Genomic DNA, 18,831 nt, shown 5'->3' with positions numbered 1-18,831 from the left:
TCCCCAGACTGTAGACAACCTCCCCCCCCCCCCCCTTCCCCGGACTGTAGACAACCTCCCCCCCCTTCCCAGGACTGTAGACAACCTCCCCCCCCCTTCCCAGGACTGTAGACAACCTACCCCCCCCCTTCCCCGGACTGTAGACAACCTACCCCCCCCCCCCCCTTCCCCGGACTGTAGACAACCTCCCCCCTTCCCGGACTGTAGGGAAATGGCACAGACCTGGGATATGGCACAGTCCTGGGAAATGACACAGTCCCAGGAGACGGCACAGTCCTGGGAAATGACAGTCCTAGGTGATGGCACAGTCCCAGAAGATGACAGAGTCGTGGGATATAACAGTCCTAGGAGATGGCACAGTTCTGGGAAATTACATTCCCAGGAGATGTCAAAGTTCTAGGAGATTAAATAGTTTTAGAGAATGACAGTCCCAGAAGATGACACAGTCCTAGGAGAGGACACAGTCCCAGGGATAACACAGCCACAGAAGATGACACAGCCCCCAACGGTGACCACCCTAGGAGATGACAAAGTCCCATAAGAGGATACAGCCTGTCTCGATGCCGGCTGGCAGGAGGTGGATCCTCTGTGCCAGAGAGGGATTGGCGTGGACCGTGCTAGTGGACCGGTTCTAAGTCACTACTGGTATTCACCAGAGCCCGCCGCAAAGCGGGATGGTCTTGCTGCGGCGGTAGTGACCAGGTCGTATCCACTAGCAACGGCTCAACCTCTCTGACTGCTGAAGATAGGCGCGGTACAAGGGAGTAGACAGAAGCAAGGTCGGACGTAGCAGAAGGTCGGGGCAGGCAGCAAGGATCGTAGTCAGGGGCAACGGCAGGAGGTCTGGAACACAGGCTAGGAACACACAAGGAAACGCTTTCACTGGCACAATGGCAACAAGATCCGGCGAGGGAGTGCAGGGGAAGTGAGGTATACATAGGGAGTGCACAGGTGAACACACTGATTAGAACCACTGTGCCAATCAGCGGCGCAGTGGCCCTTTAAATCGCAGAGACCCGGCGCGCGCGCGCCCTAGGGAGCGGGGCCGCGCGCGCCGGGACAGGACCGACGGAGAGCGAGTCAGGTACGGGAGCCGGGGTGCGCATCGCGAGCGGGCGCCACCCGCATCGCGAATCGCATCCCGGCTGGAGGCGGTATCGCAGCGCACCCGGTCAGTGGATCTGACCAGGGCGCTGCGGGAGCGAGAGTGTAGCGAGCGCTCCGGGGAGGAGCGGGAACCCGGAGCGCTCGGCGTAACAGTACCCCCCCCCTTGGGTCTCCCCCTCTTCTTGGAGCCTGAGAACCTGAGGACCAGATTTTTATCTAGGATATTGTCCTCAGGTTCCCAGGATCTCTCTTCAGGACCACAGCCCTCCCAGTCAACCAAAAAGAAGGTTTTTCCTCTGACCTTTTTGGAGGCCAGTATCTCCTTTACAGGAAAGATGTCTGAAGAACCGGAGACAGGAGTGGGAGAGATAAGTTTAGGAGAGAAACGGTTGATGATGAGTGGTTTAAGAAGAGAAACGTGAAAGGCATTAGGAATACGAAGAGAAGGAGGGAGAAGAAGTTTATAAGAGACAGGATTAATCTGGCACAAAATTTTGAAAGGACCAAGATAGCGTGGTCCCAATTTGTAGCTGGGAACACGGAAGCGGACATATTTAGCGGAGAGCCATACCTTGTCTCCGGGAGAAAAAATGGGGGGAGCTCTTCTTTTCTTATCAGCAAACTTCTTCATGCGTGATGAAGCCTGTAAGAGAGAATTTTGGGTCTCTTTCCATATGGTGGAAAGATCACGAGTTATTTCATCCACAGCGGGTACACCAGAGGGCAAGGGAGTAGGGAGGGGGGGAAGAGGGTGACGGCCGTACACCACGAAAAATGGGGATTTGGAAGAAGATTCAGAAACTCTGAAGTTATACGAGAATTCGGCCCATGGTAGAAGATCTGCCCAGTCATCCTGACGGGAGGAAACAAAATGCCGTAAATAATCACCCAGGACCTGGTTAATTCTTTCTACTTGCCCATTGGATTGAGGATGATAAGCAGAAGAAAAGTTTAATTTAATCTTGAGTTGTTTACAGAGAGCCCTCCAGAATTTAGACACGAATTGGACGCCTCTATCCGAGACGATCTGCGTGGGCAACCCGTGAAGACGAAAAATGTGTACAAAAAATTGTTTTGCCAACTGAGGCGCAGAAGGAAGACCAGGAAGAGGGATGAAATGTGCCATCTTGGAGAATCGATCAACGACCACCCAAACAACAGTGTTGCCACGGGATGAGGGTAAGTCTGTAATAAAGTCCATACCAATCAGAGACCAAGGCTGTTCGGGAACAGGCAGAGGATGAAGAAGACCAGCGGGCTTCTGGCGAGGAGTCTTATCCCGGGCACAGACAGTGCAGGCTCGCACAAAATCCACAACATCCGTCTCCAGAGTCGGCCACCAATAGAAACGAGAGATGAGTTGGACGGATTTCTTGATGCCCGCATGACCTGCGAGATGGGAGGAGTGACCCCATTTGAGGATTCCGAGGCGTTGGCGTGGGGAGATGAAGGTCTTCCCTGGAGGAGTTTGCCTGATGGAGGCTGGAGAAGTGGAGATCAGGCAGTCAGGAGGAATGATGTGTTGCGGAGAGAGCTCTACTTCCGAGGCATCCGAGGAACGAGAGAGAGCATCGGCCCTAATGTTCTTATCGGCAGGCCGAAAGTGAATTTCAAAATTAAATCGGGCAAAGAACAGAGACCACCTGGCCTGGCGAGGATTCAGCCGTTGGGCAGACTGGAGATAGGAGAGGTTCTTGTGATCGGTGTAAATAATAACTGGAAATCTTGATCCCTCCAGCAGATGCCTCCATTCCTCAAGTGCTAATTTAATGGCTAGAAGCTCTCGATCCCCGATGGAGTAGTTCCTCTCCGCCGGAGAGAAGGTCTTAGAAAAAAAACCACAAGTAACAGCATGCCCGGAAGAATTTTTTTGTAGAAGGACCGCTCCAGCTCCTACTGAGGAGGCATCAACCTCCAATAGGAAGGGTTTAGATGGGTCAGGTCTGGAGAGCACGGGAGCTGAAGAAAAGGCAGACTTGAGCTGTTTAAAGGCGTCTTCCGCTTGAGGAGGCCATGACTTAGGATTGGCATTCTTTTTGGTTAAAGCCACGATAGGAGCCACAATGGTGGAAAAATGTGGAATAAATTGTCTGTAATAATTGGCGAACCCCAAAAAACGTTGGATAGCACGGAGTCCGGAGGGGCGTGGCCAATCTAAGACGGCAGAGAGTTTGTCTGGATCCATTTGTAGTCCCTGGCCAGAGACCAAGTATCCTAGGAAAGGAAGAGATTGACATTCAAACAGACATTTCTCCATTTTGGCATAAAGTTGATTGTCACGAAGTCTCTGAAGAACCATGCGGACATGCTGGCGGTGTTCTTCTAGGTTGGCAGAAAAAATCAGGATATCGTCCAGATACACAACAACACAGGAATATAAGAGATCACGAAAAATTTCATTAAAGTCTTGGAAGACGGCAGGGGCGTTGCACAGGCCAAAGGGCATGACCAGATACTCAAAGTGTCCATCTCTAGTGTTAAATGCCGTTTTCCATTCATCCCCCTCTCTGATGCGGATGAGATTATAAGCACCTCAAGTCCAGTTTGGTAAAGATGTGGGCACCTTGGAGGCGATCAAAGAGTTCAGAGATGAGAGGTAGAGGGTAGCGGTTCTTTACCGTGATTTTATTAAGACCGCGGTAGTCAATGCAAGGACGTAGGGAGCCATCTTTTTTGGACACAAAGAAAAATCCGGCTCCGGCAGGAGAGGAGGATTTGCGGATAAAGCCCTTTTTTAAATTTTCCTGGATGTACTCAGACATAGCAAGAGTCTCTGGGGCAGAGAGAGGATAAATTCTGCCCCGGGGTGGAGTAGTGCCCGGGAGTAGGTCAATAGGACAGTCATAAGGCCTGTGAGGAGGTAGAGTCTCAGCTTGTTTTTTGCAAAAAACATCCGCAAAGTCCATATAGGCCTTAGGGAGACCGGTTACAGGGGGAACCACAGGGTCACGGCAAGGAGTACTGGTAACCGGTTTAAGGCAGTCCTTGAAACAAGAGGGACCCCAACTCTTGATCTCCCCTGTGGACCAATCCAGGGTTGGGGAATGGTGTTGAAGCCAGGGTAGTCCAAGGAGAATTTCGGAAGTGCAATTGGAGAGGACCAAAAACTCAATTTTTTCGTGGTGAGGTCCGATGCACATTAGGAGGGGTTCCGTGCGGTAACGCACGGCACAGTCCAATCTTTCATTGTTAACGCAATTGATGTAGAGAGGTCTGGCGAGACTGGTCACTGGGATGTTGAACCTGTTGATGAGAGAGGCCAAAATAAAGTTTCCTGCAGATCCGGAGTCCAAGAATGCCTTAGTGGAGAAGGAGAAGGTAGAGGCAGATATCCGCACAGGCACAGTAAGACGTGGAGAAGCAGAGTTGACATCAAGGACTGTTTCACCTTTGTGCGGAGTCAGCGTACGTCTTTCCAGGCGGGGAGGACGGATAGGACAATCCTTCAGGAAGTGTTCGGTACCGGCACAGTACAGGCAGAGATTCTCCATGCGGCGTCGTGTCCTCTCTTGAGGTGTCAGGCGAGACCGGTCAACTTGCATAGCCTCCACGGCGGAAGGCACAGGAACGGATTGCAGAGGACCAGAGGAGAGAGGAGCCGGGGAGAAAAAACGCCTCGTGCGAACAAAGTCCATATCCTGGCGGAGCTCCTGACGCCTTTCGGAAAAACGCATGTCAATGCGAGTGGCTAGATGAATGAGTTCATGTAGGTTAGCAGGAATTTCTCGTGCGGCCAGAACATCTTTAATGTTGCTGGATAGGCCTTTTTTAAAGGTCGCGCAGAGGGCCTCATTATTCCAGGAAAGTTCTGAAGCAAGAGTACGGAATTGCACGGCGTACTCGCCAACGGAAGAATTACCCTGGACCAGGTTCAACAGGGCAGTCTCAGCAGAAGAGGCTCGGGCAGGTTCCTCAAAGACACTTCGAATTTCCGAGAAGAAGGAGTGTACAGAGGCAGTGACGGGGTCATTGCGGTCCCAGAGCGGTGTGGCCCATGACAGAGCTTTTCCAGACAGAAGGCTGACTACGAAAGCCACCTTAGACCTTTCAGTAGGAAACTGGTCCGACATCATCTCCAAGTGCAGGGAACATTGTGAAAGAAAGCCACGGCAAAACTTAGAGTCCCCATCAAATTTATCCGGCAAGGATAGTCGTAGGCCTGAGGCGGCCACTCGCTGCGGAGGAGGTGCAGGAGCTGGCGGAGGAGATGATTGCTGAAGCTGTGGTAGTAGCTGCTGTAGCATCACGGTCAGTTGAGACAGCTGGTGGCCTTGTTGCGCTATCTGTTGTGACTGCTGGGCGACCACCGTGGTGAGGTCGGCGACAACTGGCAGAGGAACTTCAGCGGGATCCATGGCCGGATCTACTGTCTCGATGCCGGCTGGCAGGAGGTGGATCCTCTGTGCCAGAGAGGGATTGGCGTGGACCGTGCTAGTGGACCGGTTCTAAGTCACTACTGGTATTCACCAGAGCCCGCCGCAAAGCGGGATGGTCTTGCTGCGGCGGTAGTGACCAGGTCATATCCACTAGCAACGGCTCAACCTCTCTGACTGCTGAAGATAGGCGCGGTACAAGGGAGTAGACAAGAGCAAGGTCGGACGTAGCAGAAGGTCGGGGCAGGCAGCAAGGATCGTAGTCAGGGGCAACGGCAGGAGGTCTGGAACACAGGCTAGGAACAAACAAGGGAACGCTTTCACTGGCACAATGGCAACAAGATCCGGCGAGGGAGTGCAGGGGAAGTGAGGTATACATAGGGAGTGCACAGGTGAACACACTGATTAGAACCACTGCGCCAATCAGCGGCGCAGTGGCCCTTTAAATCGCAGAGACCCGGCGCGTGCGCGCCCTAGGGAGCGGGGCCGCGCGCGCCGGGACAGGACCGACGGAGAGCGAGTCAGGTACGGGAGCCGGGGTGCGCATCGCGAGCGGGCGCCACCCGCATCGCGAATCGCATCCCGGCTGGAGGCGGTATCGCAGCGCACCCGGTCAGTGGATCTGACCGGGGCGCTGCGGGAGCGAGAGTGTAGCGAGCGGTCCGGGGAGGAGCGGGAACCCGGAGCGCTCGGCGTAACACAGCCCCAGGAGATGACACAGTTCTAGAACAGGACACAGTCCTAGGAGACCTCAGGGCCTTGTACCAAACCTCTCCAGGGAATTGAACACTTAGGGCCCAGGTAGACCTCCTGCAGGCAGCAGGCAATGACTAAATAAGCTGGCACTAGGACCACTCAGAAAGGCATTTTCAAGCAGATTCCGCAGAAAGATCTGACCTGTTCATTTACTCCAGATTTTGAATTTTCATAGCAGCAGTTTCCACCACGGAAATTCTGTCGTCTACACCGTGCAGCAGAATTCCATTGAAAACAATAGGACACGGCTGCATAAGAATTTGAGTTTTTCGCCGGATTCCGAAATTCCTCTGTGTGAATGAGTCTGTAGAAAGCGAAAAGACTTATGAAATCATCAGCCGCCTCATCAGATCTGGGGAATATTACTGTAGATTTGCTCATCAGAAACATTTTCTAGATTGGGGTCCCACCTTTTGGATCTGCAGCCATCTCAAGAATGGGGCCACCCAGACCCCTGTGATCGGGTTATGACAGCTGGAGGAGCCCAGATTATATAAACAGTAAGGGCCACGTCAAATAATAACACTGGTAAACCAAATTTCACATAGTTTCAGTAGGGTCATTCTTAGTGTTTTCCCCACGGATTCTGAATCTGCTTTTCAGATTTGTGTCGGGTATAGTTTGAGTAACACACGTTAAAATTGTTTGCATTTGCTGGCAGCTGAAAATAGCTTCATTCTAATATTAATGGCAGTTTTTAAAGTATTTTACATGATTTTCTTCTGTATTTTGCAGCAGTAATCAGCCATTATGTCTGGGCTCCACTTGCCTTGATTCCATGCTGGATATGTCCTGGTGGGATGGCTCACCGTGCTTGTCGCTGACGTCACCTACATTTTCTGGGAAAAATCTGAATGTGAATGAAGAAAAGTATCTTCAGTGACATATTGCAACCAAGAGCTTTATAGTTCTGAAGTAATTCCTCAGCAAGGTCCTTATAGTCATTGCCTTGTTATTTCCATGAAGGTTTTGAACTAAGTGTCTTGAATGACTCCCATCCTGGTGTTTCATGGTCATTTAAGTTGGCATCAAACTCAGAATCGTTCATTAATTCTCGAATTTGAAGGCCAACGACTAGGCCTTCCTTGATGTTAACTTCAATGCCCCGTGGAAATTATTATTATTTTTTTTAGAAAACTAAAATCGTCGCCATCCCTTTAACAAAATTTTTTTTTATCAATCCCCGGTTTAATGTGTACCAATAATAGCAAAAAAAAAGAAACCTTCGGATGGCGCTGCTGGTTCCAATGGTAGGGGTAACAAACTGTAGCCAGAGAGGAAGGTAGTACAAAACACTGGACAGTTTATTTAGTAAACCATAAAACAGAAGGATTACTCATTTCGAGGGAGCCTCCCCCTGCTTCAGATTAGAAACGCGTAATCCTTCTGTTTTATTGTTTTATGGTTTACTAAATAAACTGTCCAGTGTTTTGTACTACCTACATCTTTGGCTACAATTTGTTACCTCTATCATTGGAACCAGTAGCGCCATCCGAAGGTTTCTTTTTGCTTTGCTATTATTGGTCCCATCTCAGGAGGTGGTTTCACCTCTCCTGCAACCTAAGGCTCAGCAGCGGTTCCGGCTTCCTCTCTAAACCCTATTGTGGGTTGATATGCAAGTTTTTACTTGCTGCAAGGTGAGCAGCTACTACCTAGGGGTGGAATAGGCCCCACCATCTCTCTCTCTTTCACCATCCTTACGGTATCACACGAGGCGCCCCCTCTGGTTTCCCTATTTTTTCTCCATTTACAGATAGTTTAATGTGTAGAGATGGCTGGTAGACTTTCTGGGGTCCACCAGAGGCTGACCGATGACATTTTTGGTTCCCAGAAATAGCTGTCTTCTTAGTGGCCATTGTTTATTTTTTTTATATAACGGTTTTGTCCATCTCTCATGTCCTTTCATACTGAACCATCCATAATAAAACAATGTTTTCTTAGGTCTCCTTAATGGGGGCCCTGTAACCAATGGGAATGGAGGGGTTTTCGTTACCATTGTGCAAAAGTACTGATTTCAAGCTGGTTTTGGAGGAGTCAATAAATAGCCTCCACTCTAGAGAATTATACTGCACAACACAGCGTTCAGAGCATCAACATCATTACAATGAACGAGGCCGTCTTCCTTTTAAAGAAATAAAAAAGGTGTTCAAATTCTTGTTGTCGCTGTTGGAATGAACAGATTCTATTTTTTTTCTCCTAACAAGTTCCAGCCTTTTAAGCCTTGATGGTAGAAGCTCTGATTGGGATTTTGATAGGTTCAGTTCACAAACTAAATTCTTAAGGTCAGCCCGACCGAATGTGTGTGCACTTCTGAGGAACTTACTGTGAAGTCTGGATCGTTCTCATCATGGGGCATATCCTCCGCCTCAACATGAACATGGTCATCCTCTACAGTGTCCAGACTCCATGTTTCCGGGGTACTGAAATGAGAGACCGGTCTAATGGTTGAGGGTATTTTGGGATACTGTACAGTATTTTTCAACTTGAAATTCCAGTGAAATTCTAGTGATTTTTGTAATGCAGAAATAGCAGTCGGACAAGTGATCCTTTGGCTCTCTCCAATGGGAATGGCGAAGGCCATGTGGCGAGGCTTCTTTCTTAACCAACTTGCAAACACAGTAACACAGGATGCACAACATGTATATGTGGAGCCAAAATCTTGTTCTGGTCTCTGATCTTGCAACCAAAATATAGTTTGTATGTTTTGCAAATCAATGGCGTTATTTTTTTTTCTTTGCAATTTAAAAGTGAGCGCTCTACAAACATAACAGAAATTGTCGGGATGATTCAAACAACTTTGAGGCATTTTCAGAAACAAGATCACCAAAAACACAAAAGCTGAACTGAAAGGCAGCAGAGTGACAAATGAAGATTCTTTTTTTTACTGAAGCGTCTAGATAAAATATCCCGACCAGCAGCAATGGCGTTCGGAAGTACACTAACCCATTTCTTTTAATTGAGTGACGGCCTCGGTCCACAGGGTGAGACATATAACTCAATGTAATGTTCTGGGCAGCAGCTGGAGCTCGAGAGTTAAATTAATCACGTAGCGGTACAAAAAGTGTCAGTGTAGTCCGGGCCTTAAGATCCAACAGCACTAACCACATAAGCCGCCATACATTTAAGGGGATTTTAGTACATACCTGGCAGGCAGTAATGGACATGCTTAGGAAGGATCTGCGCTTGTCTTGGGGCTAAATGGCTATGTTGTGAGATTACCATAACACTGTGGCTAGCCTTTTGTGAACTGGTATTTCCTGTTTGATTTTTCTTTTTTTTTTTACTACAAATCCCATAATTCCATTTTCCTGCCTCCCACCCATTGAAACATAAATGAGCTGCATCCATTCAAAAGACCTGTGGTTTTCAATCAGGGTGCCTCCAGCTGTTGCATTAGTTGCAGATTGATTTCTCTCCCACCAAATGATCGCTCCACCCATTGAAGCAGACAGGCTCCCTGTCATCAGCTGACTAATAATGTCAGGTCTCGGCCGCATTGCAACCTGGGAAAAATCTGAGACAACAGTCATTTTGTATGCTGCAAAAAATAAATATTGGGGTGAAAATCACAGAAGTATTGTGAGTAAAGCATCAAACACAGGTACAGACACTATATTATGAACTAAACTATCTTTACAGCCCCTGTAGCATAGTCAAATAAAAAAAACTACTGGAATACCCCTTTAACATAGCAGGAAGGTCGGCTTCAGCTATCCTGATAACCCCAAGCCGAGCATGCATGTGTTCTGAATAGGGAGGGGAAGTAAAAGATCAGGCAGCTAAAATCCAACATGTCCGACTGAGTCTTATGTGTATTCTCAGCTTGCTGCAGTGTTCAGCCCCTCCCCCTCACTTAACACCATAAAATGAGTTGTGACCATTATTACATAATATTTTTATTATTTTATTATTATTTATTAATATCTTGTCTATTATTTAGTATTACGGTAAAGTTCAAGTTTAAATAGTTAAATTCAGCGTAGTAATAATTCACAACTATACATCATTAGTATTTATACAAAATACACTTTGAGTGCAAAAGGCGCTTCAGTATACATGATAAGCAGCGCATTGAGGTCACAAAGAAGACGTTTTGTTCGTTTATAGTTCATATACGACTCTAATAATATAAAAGTATAATAAAACATCATCTATGGTTCATATACGACTAATAATATAAAAGTATAATAAAACATCATCTATGGTTCATATACGACTAATAATATAAAAGTATAATAAAAAATCATCTATGGTTCATATAGATAATATAATATCATCGATAAAGAAGAAGAATACAAGACGTGTAAAGTGCTGCGGCCTCATTGGCGCCATCTGTCTCCTGCGCATTTCATGCGAGATTCTTCATTAACATTCATAGAAGTAAAGTGCAGACTATGTTGAACACAACGTAAAGCAGCATTGTCATTGTTTTTATTGTCATTGTTTTTGTTGTCGTTTTTATTGTCATTGTTTTTGTAGTCGTTATTGTTGTTGTTGTCGTTTTTATTGTCATTGTTTTTGTAGTCGTTATTGTTGTTGTTGTCGTTTTTATTGTCATTGTTTTTGTAGTCGTTATTGTTGTAGTTTTTCAGTAATTTTTTTCGATCACCTTTGTCCCACATTGGCCGCCACCATTTCTGGTCTTTGAATTTTGAACTGTGGAAGGGAAAATTCTGAGTTATTTTTTAGGATTTTATTAGGTATTTACTTCTGAAATGAAAACTTTACTGATAGAGGGGATTAACCCCAGAACAACACAAATTTTATGCATTTAAATTTTTTTTTTCCATCCTCTGACCCATATGAGACTTGTTTTTTGTGCAACCAATTGTACTTTATGCTGACACCTTTAATTTTAACCCCTTAGACGTTTAGTCTATTTTCACCTTAAGGACTCATAACTCTTTCAATTTTGCACCAACAGACCCATATAAGGGCTTGTTTTTTTGCGTCACCAATCATACTTTGTAAAGACATCACTTATTTTATAATATATCCTGCGGCAAAACCCCAAAAAATATTTGTGAGGTAAAATAAAAAAAAAAGAAACACCATTTTGTAACTTTTGGGGACTTCAGTTTCTATACAGTGGACTTTTTGGTAAAAATGATACCTTATCTTTATTCTGTAGTTGAATATGGTTACAATGATACGCAATTTATATAGGTTTTATTTTATTTTAATACTTAAATTATAAACTACATGAACCAAAATTAGTATGTTTCAAATTGGCATCTTCTGTCCCCTATAACCTTTTTATTTTTTCAGTATACGGGGCGGTATGAGAGCCAATTTTTTTGCGCCGTCGTCTGTAGTTTTTATCGGTACCATTTTTATTTTGATCGCTTTTTATTAACTCCTTTCGTTTTTTCCTCCTTACCTTTTAAAAATCATTGCACAACAAAATTGAAGAATAAATGCAATCTTGTAACTTTTGGGGGCTTCTGTTTCTAGGCAGTACATTTTTCGGTAAAAATGACACCTTATTATTCTGTAGGTCCATCCGGTTAAAATGATCCCCGACTTATATAGGTTGGATATTGTCGCACTTCTGGAAAAAATCATAACTACATGCTGGAAAATGTATACCTTTAAAATTGTCCTCTTCTGACCCCTATAACTTTTTTATTTTTCCACGTACAGGCCAGTCTGAGGGCTCAATTTTTGCGCCGTGATCTGAAGTTTTTAGTGGTATTATTTATGTATTGATAGGACTTTTTGATTGCTTTTTATTCATTTTTTCATGATATAAAAATTTACCAAAAATATGCTATTTTGGACTATGGAATTTTTTTTGCGCGTACGCCATTGACTGTGCTGTTTAATTAACGATATATTTTTATAATTCGGACATTTCCACATGCGGCGATACAACATATGTTTTTTATTTACACATTTTTTTTTATGGGAAAAGGGGGGTGATTCAAACTTTTCTTAGGGAAGGGGTTAAATGATCTTTATTAACTTTTTTTTTTGCAATGTTATAGCTCCCATAGGAGACTATAACACCGATCACACTGATCTCTTATACTGATCATTATTATCCCATAGGAGACTATAACACCGATCACACTGATCTCTTATACTGATCATTATTATCCCATAGGAGACTATAACACTGCACACACTGATCTCTTATACTGATCATTATTATCCCATAGGAGACTATAACACTGCACACACTGATCTCTTATACTGATCATTGTTATCCCATAGGAGACTATAACACTGCACACACTGATCTCTTATACTGATCATTATTATCCCATAGGAGACTATAACACCGATCACACTGATCTCTTATACTGATCATTATTATCCCATAAGGGGCTATAACACTGCACACACTGATATCTTACACTGATCATTGTTATCCCATAGGAGACTATAACACCGATCACACTGATCTCTTATACTGATCATTATTATCCCATAGGAGACTATAACACTGCACACACTGATCTCTTACACTGATCATTGTTATCCCATAGGGGGCTATAACACTGCACACACTGATCTCTTATAATGATCATTATTATCCCATAGGAGACTATAACACTGCACACACTGATCTCTTATACTGATCATTATTATCCCATAGGAGACTATAACACCGATCACACTGATCTCTTATACTGATCATTATTATCCCATAGGAGACTATAACACTGCACACACTGATCTCTTACACTGATCATTGTTATCCCATAGGGGGCTATAACACTGCACACACTGATCATTTACATTGATCAATGGTTTCTCATAGGAGGCTATAACACTGCACACACTGATCTCTTATACCGATCATTGTTATCCCATAAGGGGCTATAACACTGCACACACTGATCTCTTATACTGATCATTGTTATCCCATAGGGGGCTATAACACTGCACACACTGATCATTGTTATCCCATAGGAGACTAACACTGCACACATTGATCTTTTACACTGATCATTGTTAACCCATAGGGGGCTATAACACTGCACACACTGATCTTTTACATTGATCAATGGTTTCTCACAGGAAACCATTGATCAATGATTCTGCCATTTGACTGCTCATGCCTGGATCTCAGGCACTCAGCAGTGATTCGGCGATCGGACACCAGGAGGCAGGTAGGGACCCTCCGGCTGTCCTGTAAGCTGTTCGGGATGCCGCGATTTCTTTGCGGCGGTCCCGAAAAAGCCCCCTGAGCTAACCGGCAACAGTTTACCTTCACTTTAGACGCTGCGTTCAACCTTGAACGCCGCATCTAAAGGGTTAATAGCGCGCGGCACCGCGATCAGTGCCACGCGCTATTAGCCACGGGTCCTGGCTGTTGTTAGGTGTCGGGCTCAACCCGCTATGACGTAGGGCCATAGACAGGTACACCCTCTGTCCCCAACAGATTAATATTTTTATGGTATATGAAGTGACCAAAACTGCACAATTATGTACTTTGGCTTTTTTTACGTGTACGCCATCAACAAAGTTGTTTAGCTAACCTTATATTTTAATAGTTCGGACATTTATGCACGCGGCGGTACCACATATGATTATTTTTTATTACATTATTTTATTTAAAAAATGGGAAAAGGCGGTGATTTAAACTTTTAATAGGGAAGGGGTTAATTCACTTTTATCACATTTATTTTTTAGCCCCCATAGGGGGCTACAACATGCAATCTTCTGATTGCATACACTGATCAGGTATGGAGCCGATAGGACGACGAGGAGGCAGGTGAGGACCTTCCCGTCATCCGGTAAACTGATCGGGACATCGCGATTTTGTCTCAACAGTCCCAATCCGCTCCGCTGAGCTACCGGGATTCTTTAACTTTCGCTTTAGACGCCGCGATCAACTTTGATCGCGGTGTCTAAAGGGTTAATGCTGGGCATCCGCGCCCGGCATTTGCCGTGGGTCCTGGCTGTCTGAAGCAACCGGGACTTCACCGGTGAGAACGGTTTAAACCCATTAAACTGGATCAGGGCTGTTAACTCCGGCCGCGAGCAATTTGCCCCTGCTGTGGGTGGGGCTGGTATTCGAATCGCGGGACGCGCCCGCATGCGAGTCCCAGCTCCTCACTTACCATGCTCCTCTGACTCCTCTTCTGCTGCTTCTCAGCTCTGGCACACATGTCCCTGTCCACCAGGGGCGAGCACATGCCGGAACTCTGAAATTTATAAGGCCCAGTGTGCCCATAGTTATGTCACACACCTGACACTTTTCTATAAGTTCCTGCACCTCCTCCTCTTCCCTGCCAGATCTTCAGTGCCCCTAGCCTGAGATTAAGCGACCCTTATAGCCTGTTATCCTTACCCGTGTATCCAGACCTTCCGCTACGTTATTAGACTCAGCACCTTTGCCGCCTGCCTTGACCTTCTGCTACGTTTGACTACGCTACTGCCTTATCCTTCGGTACCTCGCCTGGCCCAGCTACCTGTGTGGTTGAGCCGTGTCAGGGGTAGCGACCTGGGTGTTGCCTGCCGCAGCAAGCCCATCCTGCCCTGCAGCGGGCTCTGGTGAAGACCAGCGGCACCTTAGACTCCGCTCCCCGATACGGTCCGAGTCATCTGCCACACAGGTTAGAGGATCCACATCCAGCTCCATTACAAGAGCCTACAGGTACGCCCTGAGTGCTTAAGGATTGGGGATGCAGGGCATACGCATATTCCCTGCATGCCCAAGAGGTTAATGTACCGCGCAACCAAAATATTTCAGTTTTTATGCAGTGGACTTCGCAGTAAAACCGATATATTCTCTTTTTTCTTTAGATAAAGATCATTAGAACGAACACCATTTTTATATACTTTTTTATTACTATACTACTTTTAAAAAAGTCAAACTTTTTGCCGAGTATGCTTAAAATTTCACTATAACTGTATGATGGTAATTTTTGGGCCGTGATCTGTAGCACTTTTACGTACCGTATTTTTCTCTGCATAAGACGCACTTTTTCTTCCCCAATCATGGGAAGGAAATGTCTGTGGGTCTTATGGAGTGAATGTGTGTGCAAGTGCAGGGGCGGATAGCGGCATGTGGCATGTAGGAGGAGGTAATATATGCCCAGCAGGATGGAGCTGGCCGGCGTTAGGGGGAGGGGGTTAAACCAGGTAATTGCCATGGGCAACTGTTTTAATGTGGCCGCAGGGCCGGCTGCTGGTTAAAGATTAGCAACCCGGCTGCGGCCACTTTAAAACCGTGACCAGCGGCGGTCCCAGACACTTCTGCTTTTTCTATGTTTCATATTTCCTTACCTGGCCGCGCTCGGCAGGCTCAGGTAATGCAGTGGCTCTTGTGGGCTGTGTGGTCCCCTACGCGGCGTCAGGGACATCACTCCTCATTTCCTGCAGCGCCGGTGTAGTGAAGAAAACTGTGTCTTGAAGCGTTCTGTGTCCGCGGCTGCGGTAAATGAGGAGTGACGTCCCTGACGCCGCACAGAGGAGCCACAGGAGACGTCACTGGTTATATTATCCGGCAGCCCACAAGACCTGCCGCATTACCTGAGCCTGCCGAGCGAGGCCAGGTAAGGAAATATGAGAAATAGAAAAAGCAGGGGGAGCAATGAGCAGGGGAACTATACTGCTAACCTAATGTGGGGGAACTACAACCTAATGTGGGGGAACATACTGACAACCTAATGGGGGGAACATACTGCCTACCTAAAGTTCGGTAACATACTGCCTACCTAATGGGGGGGTGGGTGGGAACTATACTGCACCTAATGTGGGGAAACTATACTGCCTACCTAAAGTGAGGGAACATACTGCCAACCTATAATGCCCCCCTGACATGTGCTCCTGACCTATAATGCCTATAATATTTTTTTTTCCTTGTTCTCCTCCTCTAAAACCTAGGTGCGTCCTATGGTCAGGTGCGTCTTACGGAGCGAAGAATAAGGAATATGTGACATTTTGATGACTTTTTTTTCTGGGAGGTGATGTGACTAAAAATCGGTAATTTTGGACTTGCCATTTTTGGTGTGTTTGATAATACTGAGCGTTGAGCTCTACAAGTTAAGTTCAGGTTAGGTCTTGGCTTTTTCTGGGGGTCTCCACACTTGACTTGGGAAAGTTCCTGTGAAGCCAAATGTTACCGTGAAAGATAAGAAAAGAGATACGTTTTTCTTTACCTTTTTCGAAGTGTCCACTTGGTCCAGTCTGGGCCGGTAGACTCCTGCCGAGAGTTCACTGTCTGAGGAATGGAAGGATTTGGTTTCTACGTCATAGTTTCCAGTTCTGGATGATAAATTGGACAAACTGGCTCTGGCAGCGGCGTCCATATCTAGAAGAGCAGAAGAAAAGAAAGAAATAATAAAGACCGGTCTATAATGGAGAGGTAGAACACATCCATACACTGTGAAGACCAGTGGTCATCAACCCGGTCCTGAAGGCCACCAACATTCCAGGTTTTGTTCAGTTCCTCCAATGGAATAGAACAGGATAAAATTCTAATCCTGGACACTAAGTGAGGACTGAGGACCTCTGGTGTAGACCATGTCGGTGGAGTCTTGAGGACTGGGGACCTCTGGTGTAGACCATGTCGGTGGAGCCTTGAGGACTGGGGACCTCTGGTGTAGACCATGTTGGTGGAGCCTTGAGGACTGGGCTGGGGACCTCTGGTGTAGACCATGTTGGTGGAGCCTTAAGGACTGGGGGATTCTGGTGTAGAGCATGTAGGTGGAGCCTTGAAAACTGGGCTGGGGACCTCTGGTATAGAGGATTATGGGAGTCCTCGTATGGTCATTGATTACCTCAGGCTTATTTGGGTTCTACACTTTAGACATTTCGTGCAATACGATTATCTCAAAATGTCCCCCGGGACCCCACTCCATCACTGAAGAGGATACACCCCCAATCCATCACTGAAGAGGATAGACCCCCACTTCATCCTCCATTGCCATCTTGCTCTGCACCATAACCTTATGGCTTGTGCTTCTTGGATGAGGGAACGTCACATCGGTCCTATCACCGGGATTATAAAAAATAAAATCTGTTGTGGATCGGCCGCACCATCTGAGCAGGAGTTTCCACCACATTTGCATTTACCCAGTTAGATCCCTAGAAGAAAATATCCTGACTGTGCGAAGAACAAACCTCCTCCTCATCACCTGTGTGAGTAACTACAAACCTCCTCCTCATCACCTGTGTGAGTAACTACAAACCTCCTCCTCATCACCTGTGTGAGGAACTACAAACCTCCTCATCACCTGTGTGAGTAACTACAAACATCCTCCTCATCACCTGTGTGAGGAACTACAAACCTCCTCCACATCACCTGTGTGAGTAACTACAAACATCCTCCTCATCACCTGTGTGAGGAACTACAAACCTCCTCCACATCACCTGTGTGAGGAACAAAAAAACCTCCTCCACATCACCTGTGTGAGTAACTACAAACCTCCTCATCACCTGTGTGAGTAACTACAAACCTCCTCATCATCACCTGTGTGAGTAACTACAAACTCCTCCACATCACCTGTGTGAGGAACAAAAAAACCTCCTCCTCATCACCTGTGTGAGTAACTACAAACCTCCTCCACATCACCTGTGTGAGGAACAAAAAAACCTCCTCCTCATCACCTGTGTAAGGAACTACAAACCTCCTCATCACCTGTGTGAGTAAGTACAAACCTCCTCCTCATCACCTGTGTGAGTAAGTACAAACCTCCTCCTCATCACCTGTGTGAGTAAGTACAAACCTCCTCCTCATCACCTGTGTGAGGAACTACAAACCTCCTCATCACCTGTGTGAGGAACTACAAACCTCCTCATCACCTGTGTGAGGAACTACAAACCTCATCCTCATCACCTGTGTGAGTAAGTACAAACCTCCTCCTCATCACCTGTGTGAGGAACTACAAACCTCCTCCTTATCACCTGTGTGAGGAACTACAAACCTCCTCATCACCTGTGTGAGGAACTACAAACCTCATCCTCATCACCTGTGTGAGGAACTACAAACCTCATCCTCATCACCTGTGTGAGGAACTACAAACCTCCTCCTCCTCACCTGTGTGAGGAACAACAAACCTCCTCCTCATCACCAGTGTGAGGAACTACAAACCTCCTCCTCCTCACCTGTGTGAGGAACAACAAACCTCCTCCTCATCACCAGTGTGAGGAACTACAAACCTCCTCCTCATCACCTGTGTGAGGAACTACAAACCTCCTCCTCATCACCTGTGTGAGGAACTACAAACCTCCTCCTCATCACCTGTGTGAGGAACTACAAACCTCCTCCTCATCACCTGTGTGAGGAACTACAAACCTCCTTCTCATCACCTGTGTGAGGAACTACAAACCTCCTTCTCATCACCTGTGTGAGTAACTACAAACCTCCTCCTCATCACCTGTGTGAGGAACTACAAACCTCCTCATCACCTGTGTGAGTAACTACAAACCTCCTCCTCATCACCTGTGTGAGTAACTACAAACATCCTCCTCATCACCTGTGTGAGGAACTACAAACCTCCTCCACATCACCTGTGTGAGTAACTACAAACATCCTCCTCATCACCTGTGTGAGTAACTACAAACCTCCTCCACATCACCTGTGTGAGGAACAAAAAAACCTCCTCCACATCACCTGTGTGAGTAACTACAAACCTCC

The 18,831-nt window shown here is 46.3% G+C and overlaps 1 protein-coding gene across 1 annotated transcript in view; it reads right to left on the bottom strand.

Annotated features, from left to right (window-relative positions):
• Positions 1 to 10,166: 10,166 nt before the first annotated feature.
• Positions 10,167 to 18,831, bottom strand: part of LOC130329598 (interphotoreceptor matrix proteoglycan 2-like) — an 88,001-nt gene continuing 79,336 nt past the window's right edge. Inside the window, exons 7-8 of the mRNA XM_056553505.1 lie at positions 16,352 to 16,503; positions 10,167 to 10,892 (exon numbers count right to left, since the gene is read on the bottom strand). Coding sequence (XP_056409480.1) covers positions 10,842 to 10,892; positions 16,352 to 16,503 — 203 coding nt within the window. The 3' untranslated portion in view covers positions 10,167 to 10,841. The remainder of the gene's footprint in view (positions 10,893 to 16,351; positions 16,504 to 18,831) is intronic.

This window comes from Hyla sarda, unplaced genomic scaffold (assembly GCF_029499605.1).
Source record: "Hyla sarda isolate aHylSar1 unplaced genomic scaffold, aHylSar1.hap1 scaffold_319, whole genome shotgun sequence".
NCBI lineage: Eukaryota > Metazoa > Chordata > Amphibia > Anura > Hylidae > Hyla > Hyla sarda.
Note: the sequence above shows the minus strand (reverse complement) of the source record. Positions and strands in the feature narration are given on the sequence as shown.